A 24,919-nucleotide genomic window follows, 5' to 3' on the forward strand; every position below is an offset into this window, starting at 1 on the left:
TTATTACCCCAATAATTATTCAAATGTGGACCTAGAAAAAAAATTAAATAATTACCACTCAGTGGCACTAGGCATGCTCACTAGATAAACCATGCAACCATTTTCAATGTTCAATGGCAATGTTAAAATAAAAAAAAAAATCACATAAAGATATAATACCAAGGAACTTGTTTAGAGAAAGCACTGAAAGACACACATTTGGTTGACTTAAGAGACTTTAAAATGATTTAGAATGATTTACAGCATATAAAGAGGTATTTAGTCTTTAGTGGAGAAAGTTGCTAGTCACCTGTCAGAAAAACAAGCATTGTGGGCATTCCTAAGACAAATGGAATAAAATTCATCACTTTTCGCTATTTTGTAAACCAGGACTTCTCACCAACAACTGTATTAATTTTTCCAGTATTCAGACATACCCTAAAAGAGATAATAGAGAATGTCTGCTTCTAAATCACATCCAATGTGAACTTGCATAAATGCAAGGCATAAATAGAGTTCTCATAACTCCACAGGCACCTGAAAGTTTTAACTACCCTCCATGCTCACTTCATATTCCATAAAGAATAATGGAAATACAGGGAATACTTCAAATATAAATATTTCACAAATCCTTCTCATGTGGCTGTCTTACTCTTATAATACTCCACTCTGATGGCCTTTGTTTGTTTTTGTTTGGAAAATTAAGTAGTACACTAACCTTTCCCTTCAAATATGCCTTTTGATGTTCATTCTTACACCAAAAAAAAAAAAAAAAAGTTAACAACCCAAAACAAATAAAGATGCAAGGGAAGAGATAAACAAGATACAATCCATTAGGTATAAAAATATGCTGTTTCAAATTCAGAATAATTTAATAACTCTTCGTTATTTCATATGTATCTGGAAATGGGACAGATACATGTCCTGATCCTGTCACAAGAGGTAGAATTCCAGCATTTGGTACAACGTTCCAAGATAGGGTTAAAGTGACATTCCTGTTTCCCCTATAAAAAGATATAATAAACAGATGTCAGCAGAAACATTTGTAGTTCAATAAAAACGTTTTAATTCAAGCACTGAGGTATCAAACACTTTATTTTTAACCAGCTATTCCTAATTGGAATTCTAATCTACACACAAGTTTTTCCCAAGTCGTCTGAAATCCAAGACGATGCTGGAGAACACCAGCATTCTCACTGCAGGTCTCCCATAATGACCTACCTAAAGTCACTTAACAGTCATAGTTATTCGAGCCATCAACCAAAATGCTTAAACGAGTAAAACACAGAAAACAGAGAGATCTGAGCTAGAAATCAGGAGACAATGATTTGAAACCTAATTCTATCATTATCCAGATGGGCAAACCTGAATCAATCAAACTCTCTCAGGGCTGAAAACTTTTCATCTGCAAAACCAGGTTTGGTTAAAACAGCTCTCCCCTAAAATCCTTTCCAAAGTTGACCCACAGAGCTTAAGAGCTAAGACTGACCCAAAAGATCAGTCGTTCTAATTCCTTCATTTTGTATAAAAGGAAACTGAGGTTCAGAGAGGTTAAGTGAACCAAAACTAGAAACTTCAGTGTCAACTCCTAGAGCCACACGCGGCTTCCTCGTTCAGGTCCCCAGGCAGCCTCCTCTGGCATCCCCGAAGGAGCCCTCGGACGACAGTCCCGCTGCCAGGTCAGCAGCCCAGGCTCCCTGCGCCCTTAAGGGCAGACACCCCAGGCCCTGCTCGTCTGACCATCACAGTTGCCATAACGCGAGAGAACTGGGCACGTTTTTAGACCTGGGTTTGCACGGTACTATTTCTACCCCGTCTTCCAGTTCACATCTGTATAAATACTTTTCTTCTCTCTCAACTTTTCTTTTTAGCTGTTTTTCTTCAAAATAAAAACACATCACGTCTTTCTCTCCCCTTCATGTAACATCACACGTAAAAAATGACAAAGAATTGCTCACTTGAGACCATTTCCATCGTCAAAGAAAAAATACTTTGTTTTCATATCTTTCAACAGCAGCTTTGGATTATCACCTCTCAGAACAATCTTGTCCCACAGAACAACCTGGTTCAGAGCCTACGTTAAAATAAAAATTAATTAGATAATGCAAGAGATACAGCATCTCTGTCACTTCAAAAGTATGTTAAGCGAAGAGTTTAATTTATATGAATGAATCCAACTTTGAGGGAACTGCTAAAATCTTAAAGCAGACAAAATGGTAACAAGTGGATAGATACAGGAGTGCAACTTCTCCTGGACAAAAGAAAGATACTTCCCTAAAGGAAATCACCCCTTTTGCCAAGGCAACTGTATTATTTAGAGCCCTCAAAGTTTAATGCAAGGTTCTAGACTTATGTGCTCTCCAGAGTGAGGCCCTAGGAGAAACAGAAGGCACTAGAATCCCTAGAAGGGAAGCATTCTTTTAAATCACTTTTCCCTGTAAAACTTCTGAGACCCTCCAACTCTGTGGCCGCTGCATGATGCCAGGGAAACAGAGAGAACTAATCCCTGTAGATCACACTGCTAACACAGGTCACTGCTGCTAGACTATCTCATGAAAATTTATGTATCTCCAAGGTTTTTAAATTATCAAGGAATCACTAAAGAAATGAAGCCTTTTTAGGTTTTTTTTTTTTCCTTTAAATTAAGAAAACATAGGCACATTATTGTTTTACTATGGCAAAGTCCTAGAAGTCAGACAATTCTTTTAAGCCACTGCTTTGACATATCATAAACAAGTTTCGCTTGGAAAATTAGAGTTACGAAATGGAGAAAAAGTACATTTGTAACCACTTCTAAACGCCAAGAAATGTGTTCTTAGGAAGCTACCATCCATTAGCTTGTGAGGCCAACTGCTCAGCATTAACTGAAAAGAAATGTGGAACAGTCAATTTCTAAAGAGGGGTGCAAATCTTCACCTTCAACCCTCCAACATTAAACAGAAACATCAAGACTGAAGAACACAGAATCAAAGATATGCCAAAGTAAAATGACTTTTTATGTATATTTATTCATTCACCAAAGCAGTGATCTGTCCAATTCCAAACTGTATTAACTTACTAGCCATGCTGGAGTAAATCGGAGTTATGAATCTGACTCAGGTATATCCATCACCAAGAAGGTGACATATTTATTTGGATCATGTGCTGAGACTTGCAGAATACTTGTGCTTACAGCTGTCACTCTTATCTTCAGAGCAGCTTTTTCTGTTTAACGCTTTGTTGATTCTCAAGGGCAGGGATCAAAACTTATTCAACCCAATATTCTTACTGCCCAACAAAGTACCCTCCGTAAAAGATACGCTCAAAATAAATATACAAAGAATTGAAGGGCTAATGATTCCAGTCAACTAATCAAACCAATCAACAAATAAAGCTGATTAATTTGTCATCCCTGGAAAATGAATATACAGTTCAAATACAATACAGAAGTAGACTCACCTCTTAACTACGAATTACCTCAGGCTATGCTGGTAACAAAACATAAGGGTAACTCAGCTAAAAACAACACAGAAGCACATTTTGACTCCACAGGCTTCACCTTTCGGAGTTAATGCACATATCAGAATCATTCACCTTACACTTTTAGGACCTAAGAAGATTTCTGTGTTATCAATATGCTATATAAATATTTTAACCCTTACTCTTATCTGCACCAAAAGCTCTAAATCAGACTGGACTAATAAATTTCAGTCACAAACTAATAGTTTTAATAATGTTATAATAGGTTTTAATCTAATAGTTTAATAGCTTTTAACTATAAAACTTATAATCAACTCTAATTTATGATTAAAAAGACTACTTTCAGTGTTCAAACTGATGAGTCCTGTACAACTCAAAACAAAGTAATGTATTTCTCAATATAAATTAATTGTAGATATATGGTTTAATAAAAGACTATCAAAACAGCTCACATCATGTATTAAAAGAGGAAAAATAGAAATATTTAGATGGATTTTAAAATAATCTAAGAGACGATTCACAAATTAGTTATCTTTACAGCTTTTGATTACGTATCTGGGTAACAGAGTTGTAAGCACAGGTTACAAATTTCACTGATTCAAGTATCTTGCCGTCTATCTCTAATGGTAGCTGTGGAGAGAGACTATCTTAGCTTAAAGAGGACTTAGCTGAGGAGTAATTCGACCTCCTCATTTCCTCATATACCCATAGTTCAGCAACATCCTTTTGGAGCTTATCACTGGAAATAGTCTCCAAAGATTTTTGATAACGAATTATTTTGAACACCAACCCCAAACTATGCATCTTTATTTACAAATTACGTACGTGATACACATTACTATTATCGTTAGATATATTATTATTGATAGCGAATGTAAATGTGCATTTCAAATAGTCCTCTTGACTAATGCTGAACTGTTCTCAGCCAACTATTTATTGGATCTCTGATTTGTTTTAATCCTTTAACGTGCTGAGCAGCTCAAGAGGAGCAGATGCGTCAGCTCGGCCGCCTTCCGGTCGCTCACACGCGTCTGCACCGTTAGCATTCTCTTCAATCTGTGACTTCTTTGAAAGAAATTTTTTTAACCGTTTTTCCATTTGTGAGGATTAGTTTATTTAAAACTAGACGATATAATCTACTCAACTGGGTACACATTGCACAACTTTGCAAAGTGCTGAAAGTGAATGAATAAATGTATGTAGCAGGCTGACCTCTTGCCCTACAGAATTCCCCCCCTTCCTCCAGAGAAGGTGCATGTTTTAGGAGGCGTGCGACCATTTGACTTAAGGACCGAGTATGAGTATCCGTGTCAGTCCACAGAGTGAGTATCAGTAAAATTTCACATCTTTTCCCTCTTATTTTAAATTGAGAAATACATAAATGGACTTCTGGTTTCCAGTATGGCACATGAGGAGCTTGGAAGTTGCCACTCCATCCTAACACCAAGTAAAAAGCTGAACAAACTGAAAAATTGGCAACTCTTCTTAGATGCATAAGAAAAGAAACAGTAGCTCTTAATTGTTTTCCTTATATATCTAGGCATTACCTTGCTTGCACCCCACTCTTGGGAACCACAATGCAGGGGGGCTGTAGAAGCAGACAGAAAAACAAAAAAGACAGAAGCTACCAAAGGAGATAAAGTTTTCTTAGCAGAGTCACCTTTCCATGGGCTTGTGATTTTTACTAAATTACTCAGGTCAGATATTTCGAATATATAAAATTTATATTCTTTTCTAAAGAATGAGGTTTTAAATAGCTACGAAAATACTTCTATACATATACTTACATTATTTTTTGTTGAATATTCGGCTGATAAATAAAGAAACAACTGCTTAACATTCCAATCAAATATATTTTCTAGATGTATATAAGTTAAGGAATATATAAATCATAAAGCAGCATACAACTTTAAAACAGATTTTAGTTATTCTTAAATTAATTATTCATAGCAATACTGATACTAAAATTTAAAAAAAAAAAAAAAAGGAGAGGTGGCCCAGAAACATACTGGGCCTCTAATTTAATAAAAATATATAGAAGATGATATATTGTAAAATCCAGCTCATTCCAAAGTCAAAAAATATCAGTGAGATTATCAGTATCCTGCCCTGCTCCTCTAAGCACTACTACCTGAGATACTTCGATTAATATAAACTTAACCGAGAAACACAAAATTTAGTTTTCTGTAAAATCAACACACTAAGTCTAAGAGAAAGAGGACTTAGTATTTCAAGCACATATGATGCCACTGGAGTTCTGAGTATAACCACTCACCACAATACAACTTAATATTAAGCAAAAGTGAACTAGGATCAAGTAATTAAACCAAGTACGGTAAATTGTACAGATCATTTTTGCACATAGGCCAGGAGAGATCAAAATGTCTCAACCCATGAAGTGCTTTAGTAAGAGTACGCAGCTGAATACCAATTTGGTTTCATCAGTTTGTACCCGAGTGAAAAAAACTCACCAGGATTAATTACAAGACTGGTGTCACTGAGAAATGAACTGAGTTAATGTTTGGATTTTATTAAGCATCATATGTAAATGGATAAGTCATTTTATTATACCCGTTTATATACTAACAGCTACATGTTCATGACGTTCCACTCTTAGATATGCGTATCCACTAAGAATCACTATTTTAGAATTTAGAAGTCTTAAATATCTCTTTATAAAAACAGGTACAATTTCAAGTTTTAGCAGCCATAATAAGAAAATCTAAACTACAAATGATGAAATTGAGAATACATAAATATAATAGTTGAGGTATCAGGAAATTTCACTATAATTGCCCACATACACAAAGTTCCAACTTTCACACTAGCTCCAAACTCTCTCTCACTAGCTTAGATTTTTTTTTTTTTTTTTAAAGACATGAAGACTTAAAAGCAAAAGTTTCACACGGGACTTTTCTGATGGGGTACTCTATTTCCTAAAAAAGTGCCTAGAGAACTAATTCCTAGTCTACTTCTAAACCTAGTAATTTATTTCTAAAAAAATCAAGTTAAAAGTAATTCCAGGCTAGTAAAGAGACATGTCAGGTGAACTCCGCAGGTAGATAATCTGCTTCCACTGTTCAGATAGTTGCTTTACACAAGTTCAGACAGTTCAATCTCCATAACCAATTTTAATCCTGGGGTCTTAGAAAGGCAGATGACATCCCAGAAGTGGCAGGTAACAATGCTGCCGAGATAGTAATCTAAGACCCTAACAGAAGGTTAAACTGGCCCAGTGATCAGAGGTGTCAAAAGGCGGAAATTCAAAACAAAGAGAAAATATTTAAATCACCTCCATTTTAAATAACTCTTTTAATTGTTACGATTTCTCTGACTCTTATTATAAAAGTACTTATAAAAAGAGCGATAATGGCAAAATGCCAATATGGTTTACCAATAATCATTTGACAATGACCTGAATCACAGCAGATGCAATTCACTTTTTCAACATATGTTTCCCTCTGCTATCACAAAACATGGACATATTCCTTGGGACTGTACATGAAACGTTACATCTAGGTAGGCTGAGTAGTGGTTACATTCTTCCCTCTTTAATCTAAATGATCTAATTTTATTTTCTTTCCTAAATACAGATTCAAACTCTCTTGTAGCTTTAGATCTATTTAATGTTTCTGTGAAGAATTTAAAGTGTGTTGACACAATAATAACTCATCAATCTATAAATACAAGTTTTCTCAAGGTTGAACGAGGAGGTATTAACACGACTATACTGATGAAAACATAGGCATAGAAATTTCCAAGGTTTGACTGATTCAATGGATAAACATACTTATTGTCCCCCAAATCACTAAATATGTATATCATTGTAATACTAGAGAAAGAGCAATGAAATATTTTCTAAAAAGGATATCAGCAGTTATATCAAATGTAATGAATCCCAGATCACTTCTTTCTCTAGGTCCAGTGAAGTCTTCTACATTTTTTCTAGAAATAAAGATAATAGTTTCACCATCTTTCAAACATAACAGCATACAAAATTCCTTACATAAGTGAAAGACAGGGTCTAGCTGTATCCCACAAAGAAACAAGTAAAAATCAGAGAAACTTGTGTGACAACAGAAACATTCTAATCCACTATAAAAGTAGGTCTTCAGCTATTTTCATTTACCTTCAAAGAACCCCTAACAAAACCCAGGGGGAGAAAAAAAGTGCTCCAAGAATGTGGAAATACTCGATGTCAAGTAATTTGGTAGACTGGGTAGAAGAAAATTACATTTGACTGCAAGGTGGTATGGAAACCAAGATTAAATGAACAACTACTATTCACTGAGCACGTACTATGTATGTGTCTGGGTCAGGGCCACTATGTGTTTTTGACAATTATCTCAATCCTCACAACATGCCTACGAGTTGGGTATTACTTCCACTTCAGAAAAAAGGAAATGAAGACCCAGGAAGGTAGGAAGCTTGCTCAAGATTCACAGTAGCTAACAGCTGTTCAGTGTGTACCATGAGCCAACCTCTTCTAAGCCCTCCCAGAGCAGACAGCGCTCGTGACGTCCAGCCTGAGTCTACCGGAATCTAAAAAACAGCACCTAACAAACATCAACGCAGGGAGGAAAAGAAAAAAAAAAGTGGGGAATAGCCATTAGATGACTGGGTTGTTGGCGTTTGTGACTCAGAAATAAAACTAAGACGAGGGAGCATTTGTTGGAAGATGCCACAGATAAGGACACGAGAACCAGGGGGGAAAAAAAAAAACTACGAATCGAAGAAAGTGCCAGAGAATAAAAATTAGCATGAAAAAAAAATAGGCATTAGCGAAAGGACAATGTCATTTCAAAATTCTACTTCGGGCATTTTCGCAGATTTATTCGAGCGGCTGGCCCTTCACAAATAAAATTAAAAGCACGCCGCCTGGGAGCGCAGATCCCCTCCTGCCAACTTCGCAGGCGCCGCGGGTACCTTCGGCGGCGGGACGAGGGGGACGGACCCTGCGGAGGGGCTGTCGGGGGGCGAGCCGGGCCGGGAGCGCCCGGGACCCCGAGCCCCGCGCCGGCGGGGGTGCGGCCGGGCGGGCCCGCTGGGCTGGTGTGGTGCTCCCTCATTGGCCGGGCGCGGGCGAGGGAAGTGAGGCACAGGAAGCAAGCGGAGGCAGCGACCCGAGCAACGCTCAAAACGAACATTTAAGAGCAAGCCCGGGAAGGAGCGGCGGAGGGTGGGAGCCGAGGGAGCGCCCCCAAGGGGTCCGCCCGGGGGCGAAGGCCGCTCGGGGAGGCGGGGAGGGGAGGGGGCCCGCGCGGCAGCCCGGCCTCGGCGCCCCCCGCCCCGGCCCGGCCCGGACGCCCGGCCCCGCCGCCCGACCCCGGCCGTACTCACAGCATGATCCTCGAGACGTGCAGCCGCACCGGGACGCTCCGGTCTTTGAAGGCGGTGGTGATGAAGCAGCCGAAGGTGAGCGCCGCCATCACGCTCAGCGAGAAGGCGAACAGCGAGTTCGCCCGCGACAGCACCGTGTTCATCGCGGCCGACGCCCCGAAACCCGCTCCCCACGCACACCCGGGACCCCGTTCCGGCCACGGTCCACCTCCCTGTGAGCCGCGCCGCCTGCGCCGCGCGTTCCGGGGGCGGGGAGGCGCGCGCTGCCGCGGCCCCGCCTCCTTTCCGGTTCCCGGACGCGAGAGAGCGCGCGCGCTCCCGCCGCCTGGACACACCCACCAGCGGGCGGGACGCAACGAACCGGAGAGCCGGAGCCGCGCGCGGGCCCGCCCCTCCGCGCGCGGCCTGGCGCCGCCACCAATCAGCGACCAGCAAGGGAGGGGCGGGGCTTCGCCGCGGAAGGCCCGCCTCCTGGGCCCTGGCTTCCCCTCGTTCGGCCGGGGGCTCGACCACCGTCCTTTCCCCGCCCTTTCGGCAGGTGGTCTGGGGCTGCGGCTTCCCGGGTGCTTAGATTCCGTCGATTTGCACTTTAAACCAGCAGCGGGGCCAGGTAGTTTGGTTTGTGTCCTGACGTGTCGCGTTTGGAAGCAGCGCTTTAGAAGGCGCCGAGTCGTCCCCTTTGTCAAACCTGGTCAAAGTTAGAACTTCGGCTTTTTGGGAGGGCGTGGGAGCCTTTACTTTCCACGCCCAACCTTAGACCAGTTCCTATTAATGCTTTGCCTTCCAGCGGCCGCTAACGCTGTGTTAGCCGATAAGGATGCTGCTACCCAGTTTAAATTGTCCATTTAACAAGGTGTATCGGGGAGCTGAAAGGATGACCTCACTAGGTCCTTAGGATCAAAGGCGGTGGTGGCTGTGGAATCGCTATGTCGCACGAAGTATAATTTAAGTTTTATTTACATAAAATATTTAATATGTGTGATATATAAAGAAGATATGTACTATAAAACACATAAACTTACAATTTAACATTAGCAAGCCATCCATACATAATGGCCCTGAGGGGCCGTAGGGTTCATAACAGTGCCGGTCCCTGAGCTTAAATATACTGTCTGCCAACACCTTTATTCCTTTTGCAACGAGGCTGGCTTTTTTGTACTTATAAAAATGGGATTCAGAGGGCCCAGGAATCCGCTGAAATTAATTTTTTTAAAAAATTCTCTGTCCGTAAGCCAGAAGAGTTTATGAATACCTGAGATACCTGCAAACCAGAAAGTGATGATATAATCCTGATGCTGGCTTATGTTGTCTATCGTTGAGCCCTTGCTTCTTTGCATTATTCATTAATCACTCAATTTTCATACAGCCATGCAGTTAGAATTATTAGTAAGTGCCTGCTGTTCCAGGTAGTGTTCTAGGCTTTGAGAGTACAGGACTAAAAAGGCAAAGTCCCTGCTAAACTGGAGCAGAGCCAAGTAATGAAAAACGGATAAACTATGAACTAAGGAGAGATCCTTAGTTCAGTTAAAACCCTACATTTTTATCTTCCAGGCAGCCAGAGGCTATTCAGTAAAGCAACGATTTATTGAACACTTAGCACAGTGCATAAACAAAACAATTAGGTATTCTTATTATAGGATGACTTAGAGAAGGGATGCTTGTTGTTACAGGTGTTGATGTCCAAGGAGAGTATTCTAAAAGATACAGGACTGCAAGTATGGGTTTATGTAAGAGATACCCAGCAGTCTGGTCCAGCTGAACAATGTATGTATAAAGCATTAGGTGGAAAAGAGTCTGGAAAGGTATATTAAGGGCCTTTTGTAGAAAACCTGGCCAAGGAGTTAGGATCTTATATCACAAGAAATTACATGTTAAACAAGAGTGGCATCACTGAACAGACAGCCATTTATAAGTTACACGTAGAGAGTAAGTGCCTGAGGTCGACCACAAAGGGACAAAAAAAAGAAAGACCGATAGGGACATTTCAGAGTCAAAAATCTATGATTTAGCAATTGCTTAGATAGGGGTGTGTGCAAAATATGGTGGAAAGTAGATTGTGAAAGCACAAGGGAAATTACTATTATTATTATGACATCATGGCTTGAACTTGAGTGACTGGGAGTTCCAAAAACACATGCAAGTCCACGATAGAAGCAGAATAGGGATGGGGTGGGGAATTCTCTTATTCTGTTGTAATTCTCCCATTGTTTCTTTGGATTGTCTAGATACTTAATCGTACCATGTACATTAGAGAACACTTTACCTTTTCCTTTCCAGTTTTTTAATTTCTAATTGTGTTCTCTTGTCCATCACAGTAGCTAATATTTCTAACAAAATCCTCAATAATGGTGATAATTGGCATCCTTTCATTTCTCCAGCAAGTAAGATAGTGGCTTTGTGATGTAAGTGTTGTGTGTGTGTGTGTGTGTGTGTGTATCATATTGATATCTAGGAAATACCCATTAATTCCTTTTTTATTGAGAAGTGTTCTTTAACATGAATGAGTGTTGAATTATTTTCACCTGTGTTTTCTGTATCTTTGGATGTGATCGCATAATTTTTCTCCCTAACTCTATGCCATAGACTGAATGTTTGTGACCGCACCCCCCCAGATTCATATGTTGAAATCCTAACTCCCAGTGTGATGGTATTAAGAGATGGAACCTCCAGTAGGAGATCAGGTCATGAGGGTGGAGCCCTCATGAGTAGGATGAGTGCCCTTCTAAAAGAGACCCCAGAGAGGTCCCTTACCCCTTCCTTCATGTGGGGACTCAATGAGAAGACTGCCAGTCTATGAACCAGGAAGCCGGCTCTCACCAGACACTGAATCCACCGGCACCACGATCTTGGACTTCTGAGCCTCCAGAACTGTAAGAAATGAACTTCTGTTATTTATAAGCCACCCAGTCTATGGTAATTTGTTATAGCAACCAGAACAAACTAAGACACTCTATTAATATGATGGATTATATGAACAGATTTCCTAATATTGAACCATTGCACATTCCTGGAATAAACTCCACTTGGTCGTGATGAATTAATTTTTAATACGATCTTGGGCTTTCTTTTCTAATTGTTCTTTTAAGTTTTTGCCATAAATATCCATAAGTGAAATTGATCTGTGTTTTTCTTTTTTGGTCGTAATATTATACTCAGATTAGAAAATGAATTTGTAAGTTTTCCTTGTTTTTCTATGCACTAGGATATTTAAGTGGCACTTGGATTATCTTTAAAAATTGGGTAGAAATTACCATGAGATGCTACTCTTCTTTTTTGATGGTTATTGATTGTTCATTGTGATTACCTATATGTGTGCTTTCTCCCTTTTTTATTATTTTAATTAGTATTTTTTCTATGTTGAATTTTTTCAAAGAACTATCTTTTACATTTCCTAATTATTTCTACAGTTCTTTGTTTTCTTATTCATTAATTTTTGTTTCTAACATTATCAACTATTTCCATTCCATTTTTCCTTGGTTTTCTAGCTTTGAGGATTAGATATTTAATTGATATATTTTCATTTTTACTGTTATGATAACCACTTTAGCTGTATGCTAAAATTTTTGATCAGTTGTGTTTAAATTTTGTATTTCTCTTCTGCGGGGTAGCTTAATTGTGTGTGTGTGTGTGTGCGTGTGTGTGCATGCATGCACGAGCTACATTTCCAGGAGGAGGGACCTTTTTCCTTTTGATTGTTTTAAATTGATGTCTGATTTTATTTCATGTAGACAGAGAATGTTGTTTCTACTCTTTGGATTATTGAGGTCTTCTTTGTGGCCTAAAATGTCACTTTTGTGAATATTCAGTGTGCACTTGAAAAGGTTATATATTTTCTGCTAATGGTATACAGAGCTTGATATATATCTATGAGATCTATCTTATTATGTTATCTATGTCTTTTATATCCTTATTAACTTTTTGTTATCTTTGTTTTCTTGGATTGAGAGAGATGTGTTAAAGTCTCCAAATTCTTGTGTTTTTGTCTGTTTCTCCTCTCATCTTTATACTTTCTGCTTTATAAAATCTGTTAAGTAATAGTATGTCTTCATTATGAATGGTAGTCTTTAGCATCATAAAGTATTCTTCTTTTACTCTTAATGCTTTTCGATCTGAGTTCTAGCTTGTCAAATGCCAAGATTACATGGAAGGAAATTGAGGCTGTTATTCATCTAAAATAATACTGTAGACCTCAGTTAAGGTTTAGCACTTTTTGACTAAATGTCTTCTCCTCTTTGATAATTTCTACTGAGAACCTGATGGCAGTTATGAGAGGAACAGTTGGAGTGCTTTGTCAGCACTTGAATAAATAGGGAGTGGTCAACTGGGGAAGACATGCTTCGTTATATTTTCCAAGAGTAGGAAGAACCACAGGATAAAGGTAAAGTTTCCATCTGCTTATTTGCAAATAATTATTCTTGTGTAACACTGAGCCAAGAAGAAGGAAGAGGAGTAACTTAGGGAATACTTTAAATAAAGCTGTGTGCACATGGGCAGTTAGACTGTGGAAAAAGTAGATAAACCTGAAGAGACAGCATTGTAATCAAATGTGCTGTTGTTCAGGATGTGTACAGTGCCCCAGAAGCACCAGGCTACCCAAGGAGGTTGCTGTCGTGGAGTGTGTTATAGGTCTGACCCACTGAGGACTCCCATTAGAACGATTTTTCATCAAGGGACTATAGATTATACTGTCCATCATGGAGAGTCATACATTTTTCTATCCCTTTCAATGTCCAGGACAGAACCTTGTACCTAGTAGATGCTCAAAAAATTCTAGTTGAATTGAGGTGCCCTGAATCCATAAACTATATTTTTGAAGAATTTTCACAGAAAAAATACCCATGTCATACACAAATAACAAGTATTTAAAGTATAAATTGGTAAAATGGTATCAAGTGAAAGCTAACTTGGATATAAAGGCCGAGGACAAATTGTACAAGGCTTGAATGCCAGCGTGATAAGCTTGAACATCATCCAGGAGACAGCTGGAACCTTTGGGAATTTTAGGTCATTTGAATATAAAGACCATGGGGTCTCTAGGTAGATAAGTAATTTCTTAGGGAAGAATGAGACTGCCAGCGGGTAGACCGGGTGAGAGATTATCGCAGTAGTTCAGATGTGAGATGTTGAGCATGTGAATCAAGGCGATGGCAGTGCAGATGGAGGGAAGGAGCAGGTACCTCTGTGAATTTCCCTATGATTTCATCCATAGCCTCTAGGTTTTTACTACACTGAGAGTATTTCCAAGGACTCTGGGAAATATCCATATCAAGTCATTCAGCCCAAATTCCAACCCTGGCACCAATTCACTGGCATTTCACGGAGGACTGTTTCATGGATGAAGTCAGGAGATGTGAGACTCGTGGGTCAGAGACTAAGGACTCCGTGACTTGTGGCACAGCAGGCAGCACGAGCATCATGTTTGAATTGGTTCTTCTTGGCCTCCGAGTCCCTCAGGGGTGACACAGAGGGCCCGGATGTCAGCTGTGCCCACATCATTTGCATTTTTGCTGAGGAATGTGAAGCTTGAGGAACCTACCCTTTTATAGCAAGCAGTAAGCAAGGAGACATCACCTTCTCCCTCAAGGTTGCCCACTGCAAATACAACTCGGGAAATGGCCTGAGTAAAGAGAAGTCAGGGCTTTGCATGGTTGGCGTACCCAGCAAAACGTGCATGAACACAGAGGTTCAAAGACTTCTCTCCCAGTGCGTGCATCCAAAAGTTGTATGTGTTTCAAATTGCGATAGATGACAAATAGCCTTCAAAAGGTCGTGCCCGTTTACACTCCCAGGCACAGTTAACAACCATGGAGTTTTTGGTTTTTATGCTGAGCTGATTGCCAGTTTGCATTTCTGCATGTAAGGTTACAGATGAAATATGTTTATTGCTCATTAGTATTTTCTGTGAATTGCCTCTCCAAAATTGTCAGCCCCCTTTCTGCTATGAAATGCTGTCTCTGCCACTTCCTTGATTTTTCTTGCCTGATTTTCAAGACCTCAGAGCTCTAAGTCCAGCCCACGTTGCCAAATTTGTCTCTCCAACACTCACCTTCTCCCCGAGCTCCCAGTGCCTTGATCTGTCAGCCTCCTTAGGGCTTAACTCTTGTCCCTTCACTTAGAACGCCCGCCCCTTCTATTCTCCCCCTCCACTTTCTTCCCATCTTTTAGGTTCCAACTCAGGCTTCCCTGCCTCTTCCAAATATTCCTTGACAAGTTCTACTTACCTAGATTTCACTGCTTTGAACTCTTTCAGAAACTTGTTTACATAAACCAGAATTGATAACTTAATTTTATGTTATAATGAATTTTTATGGTTACATCGTCTATGTCACCCTTACCTCCTAGGTTTGATTGCATGGATCTATGACTTCTTTTATATCCTATATAGAGCCTCTTGGAGTACATATTATCATACGTGTATTTAACCAAACAGATAGCTTCAAAACTGTTTTTTTCAAGATATTTGTTTGGTTAATGACTGTTAAATAGACCATGCCAGTCTTATAATTCTAGCAGTTCTATTCCTATGCATTTCTTTAAAGAGAGAAAACCAGAAAAACAAAATGCTTAAGCAGAAGGAAAACCACTTTCTGGGCATTTGAGGGGACAAAGGACTATGTAATTTAAACAAAACAAAACAACACTTGTTGCTTTCAGGTCATTTTGTGTCTGTTAAAGTTTTTCCAAGCATGACTCCTATGGCACTAAGGAAATTTAACAATATGTTTCAATTTTTGTTACAGTATGTAGTTTATTTTCCTTGTTACTTACATGAAAATTACCTGTTCAGCCTAGGGCCCTTGGAAGGAAGCAAAGAAGCAAATGTTTCCACTCAGGAGGCTGTGGGGCTTTTATAAAGTTCATCGTCAGCCTCTAGAACATTCCTCCAAGCAGCCACTCTTCCATACTTTTGTCCTTCCATTGTTGTCACTCTTTGCATCTCGGCTTTGCACTCTGGGTCTTCGTTCCTGTCTCGGGCCCTCCTTTGTCAGGCTTGCTTTTTGAACCTAGCCTTTCGGTCCACTGTCTTTGGCCCACCTGTGTGCGCTGACTGTTAGCCTGCGTGACAGGTTAGCGCGTGGGTTCCCAGCTGCCTGCCCCTCGTGCACTGGCCAGAATAGTTTATGGAGCCTCCTTGGTCGGGGCAGGGCAGTTAATTGGAAATTATCCCAGAGACCCTTGGTTTCTGTGGATCTAAATGTCACCCTCCCAAGGAAAATGAAAAACAAGGAGTGCTTCCATATTCTCTAGACAATCAAAGGCATCCAGAAGTTATTGGGATTCTTTGGATAGAATAGGCAGTTGATATCCAACTTCTCTGCTCACAGCATCTAGACGACTGTCCTTTCAGGAGAGTGAGAAGCTGCTAGTGAAGCTGTGGCATTCTCTTAGCTGAAGAGCCTGGTCAGCTTTTCTCTCTTCCTGGCCTCCTCAGACCCTCCCAGAAACCCACTGTTCCAACTGTATCTCTAACATGCTAGACATCTCGCCACTGGAAAATCCAGCTTCTAATTTGTATCCCTGCAATCACTGCACACACATGCCAAGGAAGCTCGTCCCAGCTGAGGTAAAGGGGCCTGAGAAAGGGCTGTCAACCTCAGGCCAGCTTTGGGGCATCAGGTCCTAGTATGGAGTTGGCCCAGTACCCTGCTATGATGAGGGCAGACCAGCAAAGCTCTAAAGTAAGATCCAGAAATTCAGAGCATGCCTGGTGAGGCTTATTCTTGCTCCTTTGAGTTCTCTTTAGTATAGAAAAGTTTCTGGATACCCACTGGCAAACAAAGCCAGCTGCATCTGGGATGGATATAAACGGGGAAAATAGTTATGGGAACTGTGTAGAAGGGTTAACCCAATAGGCCTGAGACTGCTGCCCTTAGAAGTACCTGCTTGCAGGGTTGGCCCTTGGCTGGCATCTGGGGACTTGGCTGGTAAACGGTTCCCTGAACTGGTATAAAACTTCCCCTAAATGATAAAAGCGGCTCACTCTCCCTAAACTGTCGGTAGAACCAGTGTGGTTCGTGCCACACCTGCTTTCCTTCTGAGAGTCTGGAATACTGGTACGTGCTAGGCAGAGGGTGACTTCATGACGATTCACCTGTAGAAACCCTGGGCACTGAGTCGAACGCTCCCCCGGTGGACCGCACTGCACATGTGGTCGCGATCCCCAGCTGGAGGAATGGAGCACATCCTGTGTGACTGCACGGGGCGGGGGGGTCCTGGACGTCTGTGCCTGGTTCCCCCAGACGGCTTCCCATGCACAGTTGCCCTCGGCTGATTGTGTGTGTAATCCTTTCAGTGTCGTACACCTTGGCTGTGAGCATGACTGTATACTGAGTCCTGGGTGTCCTTCTAGAGAATCACCGAAACTGAGGGGACGCCGACACAAGGACTATCTCCCATGTCGTAAATTTTCACATTTAGAAAGCCCTAAAGGATTTCTACCAAAACATATGGAAACAGCCCCACTCTGTTTTGTAAGGGGAGTTGCTGTCGTTGTTTGGTTTCTATCCTCAGTCCTGCACGTGCACTGGGTCTGCTGTTCCGGCCCGTGCTGTCCACACACTTTGACCTCCCGCCCCTGGCACTTACCCCAGCTGGCCTTCAGGTTCCTTGCCTTTGCCACTCTGCTCCCAGTGCCTGCCTTGGGCCCTGCTTGTCGTGTCAACTCACGGGAGCACATTTGCCTGGGTTCTTGACCTTGAATTACCTGCTCAGTCCTGATTTTCACAGTCTTCTGCCTCCTCACGTGTCCGTGGCATTGGATGGAGATGGCTTTCACCGCTCCTTCTTCATCACCGGGCGATGCAGCGGCCTCATCAGATCATCTGATCGCCCTGCAAGAGGAGTGAATTAGGCAAAACCCGTAATTCCAGCCAAGTTCGCCATTCTTTGTGTGAAACCATAGCACCTTCGTGCTCCTTATTTATGTATGTAAAGCTGAAAAGAATTTAAAATCAATATATATATGTAACAGAGAAGGTTAGAAAACTCAGGGTAATACCTAAAACTGCTATTTTTTCTGAGATTTTCTTTTTAGCTACTGAGAATACCTTAAAAAGTTAAAAATCCATGTAGAACTCTATTATTCTATCTTAGTAACTTACAAAAAAGGAATAAGGAAATATTTGAATTCTTTACATCCTTACTTTGAAAGGTCCATTCTGAAGAAACAAAGTTGTCTCAAGAGAACTTATTAGATTTTGGCTTCTGGGTGCTGGAGTTTGTTCAGATTTTTTGCACTGTTACATTTCTCTGAATCCTTATATTGGAAGGAAGTAAAAAGTACCATTCAAGGGATGTGAATATACTACTAAAACTGGAATTCGTGAAGCACAGATTCTACTTCTGTGGTTTAATCATGAGTCATATTGCATGAATCAGTTCATAAGTGTATGATATTGTAGGAGCAGGTGGGGAAGCAAAGAACTTGTGACCTGGAATAAGACCTGTTAACAGACGCTGAGAAAATGATTGTGCCACGTGCACTGACTTAACCATATCAGCAGGCAAGACCCAGCGCCCCAAAGACAGCTGTGGTTCGGGTGACAGTCAGCATATGGGATTTGAGTGGTACATGAACCCTCTGCGTGTCTTTCTGCCCGTATGCTGCTGATTTGTATAAGACACGTTTCACTGTAAGTTAATCATATTTAGCAGCTGGTAGTTTTTGTGACAACCTTCGTGGGAAAGATCCCCAGTGATTCCTGACACCAAGTGATTCTTGACACCAGGATCCCTAGAAGAAAGTGGTGAAAGGTGTCTTCCTTCTTTTCTCAAACAAATATAAAGAAAAAGCAAAACTTCAGTCAATCTGCAAACTACGTTTCTTCACTTTCTATCTTCATTGAGGCTTTGAACGTAGATGTGGGTACAGAGAGGGACCCACATGACACATGTACTTCTCTTTGGTTCAAAGGCTTACGGTGAACTTATAATTCTTCTACCAAGCCTAGAATTAATGTTTCTAAGGTAAGAATTATTTCTTATGTGTGTAACACGTTTGAAAATTTATTTAAAGGTTTAGGGAGAGAGTTGCTGGAATAAAACATGTAGATGATGGATATCTGAGAATATACCTTGATCATTTACATTAATTCTTAGTGAAATAACTCCTGGTAAATCTTTTTTCTAACGTTGGGTTTTCTAGCCACATAGCCTTCATGTATTACATGTACTCCTTGGGCTTGGTTTTCTGATTATAAGGGAAGCTTTGCAAAGCTGTACCCACGTTTGCCCAGAACTGTTCTGGTTTAACCATGTTGTACTTGAAAATTTGTGATAGTATTTCATTTTCAAAAATGTCTTGGTTCATAATAAGTTCTAAGATTATGCTACAAATACAGCTGATGGTAAAGAATTTGGACTTTATTCTAAATACAATGGGATGCAGTCTTTTTGCTCATTTTGTGTTAGTACAGCTATGAGGATTTTACAGTTGTCTCACACTTTATCTTCTACCTACTCCCTTGTTTGTTCTTCTGCGTCAAGCTAGAAAAATTTTCCTGCATTGCTCCCAAGGTCATCTAGCCTCAAAGAACAGATAAAAGCCCATTTCTGCCTTTTCTGGGCCACTTGACATTTCTACGAGATTACTTCTCTCTGCCTGGATTTCTAATCCTGCAGTTCAATTACTGTGTAAGCAATCTTGCTATGTTGTTATAAACCATATCTCTATGTTTTAAATATTCTTGCTTATGGCACTTCTTTTCACATATTTTCTAATTTATTTTGACTGATCTTACAGCCATCCAGTCTGCTGAAAGTTATTCTGCTGTCCGCTTTCTGACCATGGGCAGGTTATTGTACCTTTCCTTTGTAAAATGGAGCTATTAACACTACTACCTCATAGGGTTTATATTAGTCTAGGGCTGCCATAACAAAATACTACAGACTAGGTGGCTTCAACAACAGAAATTTATTTTCTCGCAGTTTTGGAGGCTTTAAGTCCAAGATCAGTGTATGGTCAGTCAGGGTTGGTTTCTGGGGAGGCCTCTCTTCCTGGCTTGTAGACAGCCGCCTTCTTGTTGTGTCCTCACATGGCCTTTTCCCTATGTACCTGCAGAGAGAGAGCTCTCATGTCTCTTCCTCTTCTTAGAAGGACACCAGTCCTACTGGATTAAGGCCCTACCTTTATGACCTCACGTAACCTTTATTACTTCCTTATAAGCCGTATCTCCAAATACAGTTAGTTGCATTAGGGGTTAGAGCTTCAACATATGATTTTGGGAGGAGACTCAATTCAGTTCATAACAGGAGTATCATGAGCAATAAATGAGATATTACATGAAAAGATACTTGGAGTAGAGTTTCATATTCTATATTTTGGTAATTTTAGGATATACTGAAATACATAAGATATTTCTATATATTCTAAATTGATATAATAGTGCTCAATAAATGTTATCTGCTACTTTTATGTTTATTATTTGTTTTTGTTCTTGTCTGTCCCTAAGACTTAGCTTTTTTATTTCATCCCTGCCCTCCTCTCTAAGTCAATCTGTAGATCCAGGCTCTCAGCCATTGGGTCGATCATGTACCAAACAGACTTTGATGAGTCGTTCTTCACCAAAATCAGTGATTCTCATATGTAAAATTTGAAACTGCTGTTTACACTATCTACAGGAAAACAAAAACTTGGAATATGAGGTAGTTGCTTCAGTTGACCAGGGTGGAGTGGGGCAGTATTATATACAAAATTAATTGGGAAGAAAACGGTATCTTTGGCACAAGTCATACTAAGTATTATCTGAGAGAATAATTCAATACAAACAATGATAACACTCATGATTCTTGTCATGATCTGTTGACTCAGAAAAGAAAAAGGGTTTACTTTTTAGTGACTTCAGTACAGCTGACGCAATTATGATATATGCAATCTTGCTATTTTATTATCAACTGTATTCATCTCATTCATCACCTCTGGGTTTTAAATAGTAACTGCACTCGTAATGTAGTTAAATGCTGTATTAATTCTCCATCAAATATGTTACAGATCCACTCCAAGTGCTAGACCAGATATTCTTATGCCTTACAATGTGAAGTATCAGAGCCAAGGTAGTCAGGAACTGGTTCCCAAATGTTGCCTCATCAATTGGCTGCAAAAGAATTTATCTGAGATATTTGTTTAGATAAAGCTTTCTGGACCCCACTGATTCAAATCTCTGAGGATGTGTCCTGCAGACTTCTCTCTCAATCAGACTCATTGCAAGGGCCCTGGCTTTCTAAGCACTAAATCTCATGAACACCACCAGCATGTGTGGTCGGGTGGCACCCCACCATATTTCCTCCTGATATTCTTGAAACCTAAGAGTTTCATGGAAAATGATTTGAATGCTGCCCATATTTGTGGTTATAGATAGTAAGAAGGAGGGAACAGAAGGGGTCTATGAAAGTCATAGTATAGCAATGGAGAACAAGGAAGCTGATCAGGGAGATCACTGAAGCTTTATTCCCACTGGGGGAATAAAGCTTCCCTGGTTTTCTCAGGCTAAATTGGCATTTTTATATGAAGTATATATTCGACCCACACAGTGCTTTTGTCCAGTCAATGCATTATGAGAATTAATAAGGTAATGTATTTCAAAGTTATTTGAAATGATAACATTATAGATATATATAATATATATATAAAATCTCCAAATCCAATATTTATATATATGTTAGTAGTGTTTTTATTCTTAAATATAATAGTATATTAGACTGTTTAAAACAAAATATAATTCTTTGGTTAAGCCAACCATGGTAAGGAGTAGGAGTCTTTTATGCGTCATGAAACACTGGCTTAATGTTCCCATTGTGTTTTTTTTAAATATCTGATTGTTGTTATGCCAGGGAGATTTTGTCTCTTTAGAAGACTTGCTTTAATGAAAACGAGTTCATTATCTGTTTTATTGCTGCCTAAAACAACAATGTTTGGTAACAAAGAAGGGCATCTGTTAAAAAAAAAAAAAAAGTTGAACAATAGCAGGCAAATTCGCTGTTACTATTAAAAGGATTCCAGTAGAGCCTCCTACCAGAAACTGTAATAAATAGTTTCCAAAAATCTGCTTTGGAAGATACTAGCAAACAACCAATGCCAGTCCGCCTACTTCTGAAAATTCCTATGCAGCGCGATGAACTCTAGAAGCAAAGAAAACAGAAAACCCTAACACCGGCATTCTGAGCTTGCCTACTGAGGGTGGTGCCCCATGCGTGTCCTCACTGCCTCCGATTCATCTCGGAGTAAATTATCTGAAGACCCTGTGGAATTATAAAAGAAGCATTTCATTAGACTCTCAGTCCAATGTTTAGATCTGAGACACTATAAATAAATCTCTCAAGCAGCAACCCTCTCCACTGAGCTCAAATAATCAATTATAGTTCCACTGAGAGAAAGGCTTTTTCTGACTTTGCCAAAAAGCAGGCTAACAGCTGATCCATTCCTGAAGATATTCGTGCAGATTCCCAAATAATCACTATTCATCAGGAACATTCTAAGTCAAGCATCCGCAGTTCTTTGGTAATGTTTTTGATGACTCCTCGATGAATCGGAGGCAATGAGGACTGACATCCACGTTTGCAGACACAGGTGTCTGACTTTGGGGGTGAGTGAAGCAGCCTGTAGAATCACAGCAGAGGCAGTGTAGTTTGGGTGGTCATTGTGGCAGCAGTTCCTTCTAGATCATGGTAGAAGGTCTGAGGTCAGATAAGGCAGCTGCTCCCAGGACCCTTGTGTGCTGTTTAATTTCTACTTTCTTTTACTCCAGTCATTACATAAAGGCTGACCTTGTGCAATGCTGTTTTGCAGTGGTTTGATATGATTTCAGATCTACTTGTTAATGACAAAATGAAGTTGTTTTTACGAGTGAAGCGGTTTTCAAGAATGAAGTTAGTGTTTTGATGTAAAAGTGAAATCTCCTGTCAGGACGTCATCATACACGTCTGTGGTTGCCAGTGAGCACGCAGTAGCTCAGCAGCTGAGGGACAGCGCTGTGGGCTTGTGGATGGGCCTCGAGACTGTCGTATTGAGTGAAGTCAGGCAGAGAAAGACAAATAGCATATGATGTCGCTTAGATGTGGACTCTAAGAAATGGTACAAAGGAACTTATTTACAAAACAGAAGTAGAGTCACAGAAGTAGAAAACAAATGTATGGTTATGGGGGCGAGGGGTCCATTGGGAGTTGGGGATTGACATAGACACGCTACTATTTATAAAATAGATAACTAATAAGAACGTACTGTAGAGCACAGGGAACTGTACTCAATACTCTGTAATGACCTATATGGGGAAAGAATCTAAGAAAGAGTGGATATATATGTATGTATAACTGATTCACTTTGCTGTACAGCAGGAAGTAACACAACATTGTAAATCAACTATATTCCAAAAAAATTTAATTAAAAAAATAAGAATGGGTGAAGAAGCAGCTGTGACAAGGGGACATTAGGTTATAAATACTCAAGAGTGCGTGAGGGCTGCCCGACAGTGTTCAGTCTGGGCAAGGCTGCCGTTCGCTCATCTAAACAGCTCTCCAAAGACCTTGGGGCATTAGCTCCTGCCAAGGTGAAGGCAACTCTTCTACCAGGAGTGGCCCCGGGAGGGGAGGTCTCCTTGCCCGCTAACACCGCTACGGTCATTCGGAGCTCCAAGCTCTAGCAACAGGGGACTTTTCACTTCTGTGCTGGCTGCTGGCCATCAGCTCTGGTTGGTCAACCTGTCTCCCCTGAGAACCAACTCATAGACAGGTACAAGTCCCCTTGTCTGGAACGATAGCATAATTTATCTACTCTTGGTTTGGAGTATGTTATTTCTTTATTGGTTTATGAAGAGACATTATCCTGTATGCTATTGGCTTGTGAAATTATTATAATCCCCGCAGTGAACCTGTGTTAAATAAATTCTTGGCAGAGACAATCTCCGTCTCCGAATGAGCATAATTTGCCACGAAACTAAACAAATACCTATTTAAAAATGACATTTAGTGGCATTTGACTTATCATTACAAGCCTGTCTTCTGGAATTTCAAGCCATTGTTGACTTCTGAGCCTACGCTGTTACCTCCTAATGAACCACGTTTTCTTACTTTTTTGTCATTCAGTTTACAGCGTTTATCCTCAGCTTAGTTACAAAGTGCCAGGTAGCAACTAATTGCCAGTAATTTATTAGGCAAACACCATGTAATACGTAGTACTAGAATATGGAAATCATAATCATCTGTGGCCATGTTTTAAAATTTATACTGATTACATATTTCTTTGGGGACAATTTTCTAAAATGAAGCCCAAATATTATCTCACAAGATGTTTAGCACTGGAGTCTTTTCTCAGGACTTTCTTTTGTGCAGTTGTATCCAAGCGTCACAAAGCAGTGTCGAATTGTGGTGCCCTGAAACTTCTGCCGCTGCACGTCCAAAATTGTGTTGTGCGGTCCCTTTGATGTTATTCTTTGATGCCTGCCTTTCTTGCACTATCCAGTTAACCACCAAGTTCTGTCAAAATGTATCTCACGTTTATCCACTTTTCTCAGTTTTTACTTCACTACCCTAGTTCCAGCCATCACCTCACCTGGACTGCCGTAAAAGCTTCCTCACCCACCTCTGATTCTATTCCTGCCCTCTCGAATTCAGTACACACCAGCTGAAACCATCCTTCCTTGCTTTCAGTAAAGCCTTTCAATCACCTTCCATTTAATTTAGAATAAAGTCCCATGGACCTGTTGCCATGTTGCAGTTTGCTTCTGCAAGAGGAAGTCCCCAAGACAGAGCCCAGCACGCAGGCGGGTTTGTAGAGAGCATCGTGGGCACTTCCCCAGAGGACTGACAGCCAAGGGCAGTCAGCGGGCGGCTCCGCCAGCAGCTGGGAGAAGAAATGCTTCCGTCCTGAAGGGGAATCTGGGTGGCACATGACGTCGGCCGCTATCTGTGGCCCTAAAGCAGCGGTCACGCCCCCTCTGTCAGCACCATCTCATGCCCGGCCTCAGGCACAGCGGCCGTCCGTCAGGTCCTGGGAAACCAAGATCCTGGACTGCCACAGGCCACTGAGGCACCTCTTCAGTGCCTGGCACCTCCTCACCTGGCCGGCTCTCTCATTTTTCTGGGCTCTGCTTCATCTTCTCTAAAAGGCGTCCCCTGGCTTCCCTGGTTGTAGGTCACCGCCGTTAGTCTT

At 40.8% G+C, this 24,919-nt stretch overlaps 2 protein-coding genes across 3 annotated transcripts in view; one reads left to right on the plus strand and one right to left on the minus strand.

Moving 5' to 3' along the window:
* Positions 1-827: 827 nt before the first annotated feature.
* SPCS3 (signal peptidase complex subunit 3) lies at positions 828-9,054 on the minus strand. The gene is made up of 5 exons (XM_068532390.1): positions 8,779-9,054; positions 7,308-7,383; positions 5,226-5,300; positions 1,938-2,053; positions 828-983 (listed from the first exon to the last, which is right to left on the minus strand). Exons 1-5 carry the CDS (start codon positions 8,919-8,921, stop codon positions 851-853), a joined length of 543 nt encoding a protein of 180 aa, XP_068388491.1. The 5' UTR covers positions 8,922-9,054; the 3' UTR covers positions 828-850.
* A 200-nt stretch (positions 9,055-9,254) lies between these two features.
* ASB5 (ankyrin repeat and SOCS box containing 5) overlaps positions 9,255-24,919 on the plus strand; it is an 87,199-nt gene continuing 71,534 nt past the window's right edge. The window contains exons 1-2 of one of the 2 annotated variants that reach the window (XM_068532389.1): positions 9,255-9,388; positions 11,391-11,648. In XM_068532389.1, coding sequence (XP_068388490.1) covers positions 11,572-11,648 — 77 coding nt within the window. In that variant the 5' untranslated portion in view covers positions 9,255-9,388; positions 11,391-11,571. Of the gene's footprint in view, positions 11,649-24,919 lie in introns of both variants that reach the window. The other variant, XM_068532388.1, reaches the window with a different exon arrangement.

The sequence above is a fragment of the Eschrichtius robustus genome, chromosome 21 (assembly GCF_028021215.1).
Source record: "Eschrichtius robustus isolate mEscRob2 chromosome 21, mEscRob2.pri, whole genome shotgun sequence".
NCBI classification, from domain to species: domain Eukaryota; kingdom Metazoa; phylum Chordata; class Mammalia; order Artiodactyla; family Eschrichtiidae; genus Eschrichtius; species Eschrichtius robustus.

What these genes read in the sequence shown, in the direction of transcription:
- SPCS3 (XM_068532390.1), bottom strand. Translation starts at nt 8,921, where the DNA reads ATGAACACGGTGCTGTCGCGGGCGAACTCGCTGTTCGCCTTCTCGCTG. An exon ending in CACGTCTCGAGGATCATGCT is followed by an intron (nt 7,384 to 8,778) that starts GTGAGTACGGCC and finishes CTTTATTTCTAG; the next exon opens with AAAAAATGTAGAAGACTTCA. An exon ending in GACGATGGAAATGGTCTCAA is followed by an intron (nt 984 to 1,937) that starts GTGAGCAATTCT and finishes ATCTTTTTATAG; the next exon opens with GGGAAACAGGAATGTCACTT.